Source organism: Prionailurus viverrinus, unplaced genomic scaffold (genome assembly GCF_022837055.1).
Source record: "Prionailurus viverrinus isolate Anna unplaced genomic scaffold, UM_Priviv_1.0 scaffold_60, whole genome shotgun sequence".
Lineage (NCBI taxonomy): Eukaryota > Metazoa > Chordata > Mammalia > Carnivora > Felidae > Prionailurus > Prionailurus viverrinus.
Window position 1 is genome coordinate 225,960 of NW_025927622.1, and position 6,643 is coordinate 232,602.

The 6,643-nt window shown below is 61.4% G+C and overlaps 1 protein-coding gene across 1 annotated transcript; it reads right to left on the reverse strand.

The window, feature by feature from the left end:
- Positions 1 to 2,441: 2,441 nt before the first annotated feature.
- RPS15 (ribosomal protein S15) lies at positions 2,442 to 3,964 on the reverse strand. The gene is made up of 4 exons (XM_047848389.1): positions 3,884 to 3,964; positions 3,437 to 3,522; positions 2,692 to 2,926; positions 2,442 to 2,590 (listed from the first exon to the last, which is right to left on the reverse strand). Exons 1-4 carry the CDS (start codon positions 3,947 to 3,949, stop codon positions 2,477 to 2,479), a joined length of 501 nt encoding a protein of 166 aa, XP_047704345.1. The 5' UTR covers positions 3,950 to 3,964; the 3' UTR covers positions 2,442 to 2,476.
- Positions 3,965 to 6,643: the final 2,679 nt, after the last annotated feature.

Sequence of the window (6,643 nt, forward strand, 5' to 3'; positions counted from 1 at the left end):
TGGGACACAATCGCTTTCACTTGTAGCACTAATACGCATTGCCCCCCAATTACACGTAAGTGGTTGATAGAAATTCAAACTGCAATTAAAGAAAACAGTAATCGCTGATCCTTCCCTCCCTGAGCCCACCCAGGCCCATGGTGGCAGCGCTGGAAGCTTCCAGTGAGGGTTCCAAAGCCCTAAAGGGGGTGACGGCAGTATCGCTGTCGGGGAGGGTCCTGCTGGGTTTTGTAGAACAAAATCTGTTATAAAGGCCCAACTTCGGCCACACGGGCCAGTGGAGTGAACGCCAACAAAGGTTTACCTACGAGAACAGATGGCAAGCCCTTTGGCCTGAAGTCTGTCCATCACTGGGTGCATGAGCCTGAGCCCTGGTTGGCACCCACCACCATCTGCCCCGGGGACTCTCCCGTCCTCAGACAACGGTCTGCATGTGCACTTTGCTCCCCCAGGGAGGCCTAGTGCCTTAAAAGCTGTTTTTTAAGTAGACTTCATGCCCAGTGCAGGACCAGAACTCACAACCCTGAGACCCAGACCTGAGATCAAGAGTCCGATGCTCAACTGACTGAGCCGCCCAAGCATGCTCTGCCCATTTTTATGGCTTCCCAAGCTCAGGGTCACAACCCACGTTCCAGTAAAGGGGCACAGCCGCCCTGAGCATTCTTCTCCCCGAGGCCGATCTTACGTGAAACAAGTTTCTTGTATTTTAAGGTTTTTTTTTTTGTTTTGTGTTCGAGAGCATGTGCATGTGTGAGGAGTGGAGGCTAAACACTCAGTGTGGAACCGGACACGGGGCTCGATCCCACAACCCTGGGACCGTAACCTGAGCTGAAATCAAGAGTCAATTGACTGAGCCACCCAGACACCCAACAGTTTTATTCTTTGAGGAGTGACACAGCGAACCCTCCCTCTTTTCGCTGGGCCTCGTGGGCAGTTTGCTAGCGGAGGTCACAGAGGCTTCTGCTGTTCCAAACGAAGGGAGTGTGGACAGTGTTGACCAGATGTCAGTCGACAGCTCTGACCACGGCCTTTAAACTGCAAAGCACCCAGTCACCTCAGTTAAGGTCCCATCTAACGCACCCCAGTCATATTCCAGCTTCACATGGTGAGTCGGCCTCTCTGCAGCGCGGCCAGGCTCAGGGGGCTGTCCAAAAGGGCCCCCGAGTCCCGGATCTTTGCCCCGATCAGCATCCCCACTGGCAGCCCCAGGCCCCTCGCATCAGCCCACGCAGCCTCCTGTGGCCTTGCTTCCTGCCACATCAGACACCCACCACTCGTGGCCCACGTCTTCCGGGTGACAGGGCTGCCTTATCAGGGATGGTGCCACACAGGCCACAGACGTACTTCCAGATCATCTGGTCCCAACACTGGTTCCTTCTGCCCACCTGGGGGAACCTGTTTAATCTGGTCACGCAAGCTGTCCGGCCGTTCCCCGTGCTGCCTTCTGCTGCGGATTATAAACACAGCCACCCACAACCCAAGAGAGAACAGCGAGCAAATCAAAATGCAGAGAAAGGAAGCCCTGAGGCGGTGGCAGTGGCCGCTAGGGGGAGGGCAGGGAGGCAGGAGCTCCTTTCCATTCCGCTGTCTCCCTCCCTTCCCCTCCTGGCCGGCCCTCACGGCCCCAACAGAGGCGCAGACACTGTGACCACTGTCACACATGCAGCAGGCAGCCAGCCAGCCAGCTTCACACTCTCCTGCTGACCAGGGTTCCCACCTCAGCCATCCCCCCCACACTGTCCATCAGCGAGCCAAAGGGGCCACTGCCTGGCCAGTGCCTACCGAGGAGTCGTCCACCCCGGTCTGTAGGGCTTCCTCATCATGGAACAAATCTTGACAGAAATACTTGAGGGGAGCAGGGTTGGGACCCTTCATCAGACCCTAGGGGCTGGCGTGACCCTGCCCCTGGAAACCACATGAGACCCAGACCCGGACAGCACGTGAGGGTCACCGGGCCGGCGTGTGCAGACGCAGAAAGGGAGCATTCAGGCTGCGCAAAGCCTCCTGCTGGTCGTGGACTTCACCTGTGGGCACGCACACCCCCAGGACCAGACAACAAGGGAGGAGGAGCCCTGAAGGGCATGGTGGCTCCAGGGGAGGCACTGCCCTGGACCCAGGAGTGACCACCTGTATGGGCTGCAGCAGGCCCAGGGAAGGCCTGTGGCTGCACCTGTGGGATTTCGGTTGAAGGATCCAGAGGCACAGAGGGGACACAGACAAGACCGCACAGAACCTGCACTGGTCACGGGGCCGAGGTCATTCACGCGGAGTCCCTACCCACAGAGCGCTGGGCCCTGCTGTTAAGCGGGGCCATCCCTGTGTCCACAGCAGGAAACCAGGGCCACCTGCTGCCCAGCACTGGCCCAAATCACGCACCACCTGAGCCTCCGACTGGTGAGCAGGCCCAGCCCCACGGAAGGGAAGGAACAGTCAGACTCGCGACCAGAAAAGGCTGCGTCTTTATTGGCCGAACGGGCTACTTGAGGGGGATGAAGCGGGACGAGTGGGTGGCCCCTATGCCGGGCCTGCCGTGCTTCACGGGCTTGTAGGTGATGGAGAACTCGCCCAGGTAGTGGCCAATCATCTCAGGCTGCAGGGGGGAGGAGCAGGGCACGGAGTCAGGCGACCGTGAGCAGACACGCCCCCGCTGCCCGCCCCGCCCCGCCCCGCCCTGCCGTGCCCCTCGGGTACCTTGATTTCCACCTGGTTGAAGGTCTTGCCGTTGTAGACGCCCACCATGCTGCCCACCATCTCGGGCAGGATGATCATGTCCCGCAGGTGCGTCTTCACCACCTCGGGCTTCTCCATCGGGGGGGCCTCCTTCTTGGCCTTACGCAGGCGCTTCAGCAGCGAGTGCTGCTTCCGGCGCAGACCCCGGTTCAGCCTCCGCCGCTGCCGGGCGCTGTACAGCTGCATCAGCTGCTCGCTGGGGGGCGGGGGGCAGGGCGCGATAGCGTGAGCGGCTGGGCCGCGACAGTCCCCAGAGTCCAGCCGCGAACATCGCTGCTGCCCCGCACCGCCCCAAATCTGGGGAGAAGCCCCCAAGGTCAAGAGCTGCGAGCTGCAGATGGGAAAACTGAGGCAGGCGGATACGTGGCCGGCTCCTCGTGGGCAAACTGCTGCACCTCCAGCCAACTAGGCCTCTGCCGACCTGTGTCCCCGGAAGGGGTGGGGGGGGCGGCCCCTCACGGCCCCGCTGACCCAAGCTCACGCTCAGGAAGGCTGCGGGGAACCCGAGAAGCCCGTGTCCCCGCACCCAAGCCAGACCCCCGCCACCCTGCCTAGGAGCTTCCGGCCACGTGCCAAACCCCAGCCCGTTCTAGCTTCCCGCGTTTTCGGCGGGTGTAAACAGTGTCACGAGGGGACACCAGCAATTAGGTGCGACCCAAACGTCGCTGCGCCCAAACGGCGCCCCGGCCCCGCCCGGCCCCCTTACTAGGACATGTCCAGCAGCTGGTCCAGGTCCACGCCGCGGTAGGTGAACTTGCGGAAAGTGCGCTTCTTCTTCTGTTCCACTTCCGCCTGCGCGGGCGCGGGGCGCGGGTCAGAGGGCGGCCGCAGACTCGCCTCCCACCCCCGCGGCCGCCCTCGGGCGCCCACGGGGGCCCGCGGGGACACACGGCCTCCGGCCCGTCCCCGGGGAGCGCGGGCGGCCCCGAGTCGCTGGGGCTCGGCCAGGACACGTCGGCCTGCGCGGGCCTTCCCCGCCCCGCGCCATCCCGACACCAGCCCGGCCCGCCCCGCACCCCGATAGGCGGCGGCCCCGGAGGCTCAAGAGATGGCTGCCGCAGCCGGGCGGCCTGACTCCGGCCTTCACGGCGCGGCCAGACCGCGGATGGCGCCGGATGAGTCGGGAACGGCCGCGCCAACCCGCGGCACTCACCATCTTGTCAGCTCTTCGGAAAGGACCGCCCCTCCGCGCCTGCGCGATTATCACGAGGTCGCCCATGAGCCCCGCCCCGCGCCCGACAGCTCGGACGCGCTTCCGCTTTCCCGGCTGATGAGCGCGCCCTCCGCTGGCGGGAGGGCCGAGCGCAGGCGGCGCTCGCTAAGGAGACGCTGCGGCTGGGGCCTCGGACACATCGCCGCCTCTCTCGGAACCTCGCGCGCCTGCGAGCAGCAGGTGCTCCCCGTGGGTTCGGGCCCAGCGCTCCGCCGGAGCTGGCGTCCTAGCGCGGGTGGCGGACAGCCGGGAGGGGCGGGGCGCTGGCTCCGCACAGGTGCCCCGAGAAGGCGGCCCTGATGGGGACCCGCCGCCTTTAACGGAGGGCCTCAGGTACAGTAGCAACCGTAGCGATGCACGACTAGGTTTCTGTAACGTCTGTGCACGTGACGTGTATAACGATGACAGAGAAAAAGGGACAAGGAATTAGAGCTGTATAGTCCTGTCCCACTTCTGGGTGTACACCCCAATAACTGAAAGCAGGGAGATTTACATGTCCACAGCAGCACGATCCACTACAGCCCACGTATGCGTCCGCGGATGAAGGATAAACACGATGTGGCCCATCCACACGCGGGAATAGGATCCAGCCTTAGGAAGGTGCCACCACGTGGACGGACCCGCAGGACACTGTGTGCAGTGAGAGAAGCCAGACACAGAAGGACACGTCCCGCGTGACCCCACTCACAGGGGGTCCCTAGAGGAGTCCCGTCCACAGAGACAGAGAGTAGACGGTGGGAGCCAGGGGTGGGGCAGGGGGCGGGGAGTCCGTGTTTCATGGGGACAGAGCCTCAGTCTGGGGAGATGGAAAGTTCTGGAGACGGGTGGTGGGGGCGGGTGCAGGACACTGTTGAGTGTGCTTGATGTCACTGAGCTGTGCACTTAAGAGATGGTTACAATGGCAAGTCTTAATGCGCATTTTGCCACAATGAGGAAACAACCTGGCGCCTGGGTGGCTCAGTAGGTTAAGCGTCCGCCTCCTGATTTCGGCTCAGGTCATGATCTCCTGATTCCGGAGTTGCAGCCCTGTGCCGGGTTCTGTGCTGACAGCGCAGAGCCTGCTTGGGATTCTGTCTCTCCCTCTCTCTGCACCTCCCCCACTCATGAGCTCTCACTCTGTCTCAAAATAAACATTAAAAGAAAAAAAAAACGGGGCGCCTGGGGGTCTCAGTCGGTTCAGCGTCCGACTTCGGCTCAGGTCATGATCTCACGGTTCGTGAGTTCGAGCCCCGCCATCGGGCTCTGGTGCTGACAGCTCGGAGCCTGGCGCCTGCTTTGGATTCTGTGTCCCCCTTTCTCTAAGCCCCTCCCCTGCTTGTGCTCTGTCTCTATCTTTCAAAAATGAATAAACGTAAACAAGTTTTTTAAAAAAGAAAAAAAAGACATGGTAAGCTCTAGAACAGCCTCAAAGAAAATAACTCAACAGATATGACAAAAAATCATTAAAAGAACTAAAACGCTACCTTAGGAAATACTCATTTAACGCAAAAGCATGAACAGAGAAGCGTAAGAACAAAACAAGGCACACAGCACAGAGAAAAAGCGAAATGGCAGGGGTAAACCGAGCACCACACTGAACACCGGGGGATGGGAGAGACCACTGGCTGGAGGGTGAGTTCCGGGAAGAGGGAGCCAGCGTGCAAAGACCCTGCGGTAGGAAGGAGGTGGGTGCTGCCACCACCGCCCCACCACCCAGCTGACTCTACGGTGCCCACGGCCGCGACTGGCTTCAGCCCCTTCCTGGCCTCAAGCTGGATTGCTGGGTGGGGTCTGGCTTAGACCAGTGGCTTTGTGGGGAGCCGGGGCTGGCCTGGGGGGAACAGGAAGTCTGGAAAGAAGCTGGGCCTCCTCAACCATTTCTACAATCCTGTGGGTAGAGCCAATTAAACCCTCCCAAAGAAGGGGATGTCCCCCCCGTCCGCACCGCAGCACATGCACGGTGTTTGAGGGCTACGGGGTGTGTCCTTCAGGGTGTGAAGGGGGCTCGCCTGTGCCCAGCAGAGCAAGGTGGGGGTCCCAGGAGCTCCTGGCCAGCTGGAAATCCGTGCGTCGTTTGCACGACCGCCTCTCACCAGGGAACCCTAATTTTACAGAGAATTTCACAAGTGCAAGGAGCTCGTGCTTAGCGTCGCGATGGCACGCGGTGTGGATGGAAGGCCCAGTCCTGCTCGTCTGTAAAGCGGCCGTGGCGGCACCTCCTGAGGGCAGGGAGAAGACTCTGGCGGGGGCGGGCAGGTGCAGCCCCGCAGGGGCATTTTGAGGGCTCCTCTTCGCCTTTGAGCTGAGCCACCCTCCCTGCCGCAGATCAGATGGCGAGCGGGCTGTGGGCGGGGACGAGGGCTACTGGCTGTTTCCTTCAGTACTTCATCTCCAGCCCCACACACTGTGGTGGCACCCCGTGCATTTTGGATCAATCCGTTCTTTGAACGTTTTAAAATCTTCATTGTGGTCTTTAGAATGAGAGAATAACGGCCTCCAAAGCCCCCAGACCTGGTTCTGGGACCAGGGATCTGTCACCTCACGCAACAGAGGGGACCTTAGCAAGGCCTGAGGCGGGGGTGACCCTGGGTACCCAGCGTCCACACGAGGTCCTCATGAGAAGGGGACAGAGACCGGCGGACCCCGCACTGCTGGCCGTGAGAATGGAAGAGGGGCCTCTGGAAGCCGGGAAAGGTGGGAGACGGGGATCCCTGGGGCCCA

Coding starts and splice junctions, on each gene's coding strand:
- RPS15 (XM_047848389.1), bottom strand. CDS start 3,949: ATGGGCGACCTCGTGATAATCGCGCAGGCGCGGAGGGGCGGTCCTTTC. Junction 3,523..3,883: donor TCCGAAGAGCTGACAAGATG/GTGAGTGCCGCG, acceptor GCGCCCGCGCAG/GCGGAAGTGGAACAGAAGAA. Junction 2,591..2,691: donor TCAACCAGGTGGAAATCAAG/GTACCCGAGGGG, acceptor TCCCCCCTGCAG/CCTGAGATGATTGGCCACTA.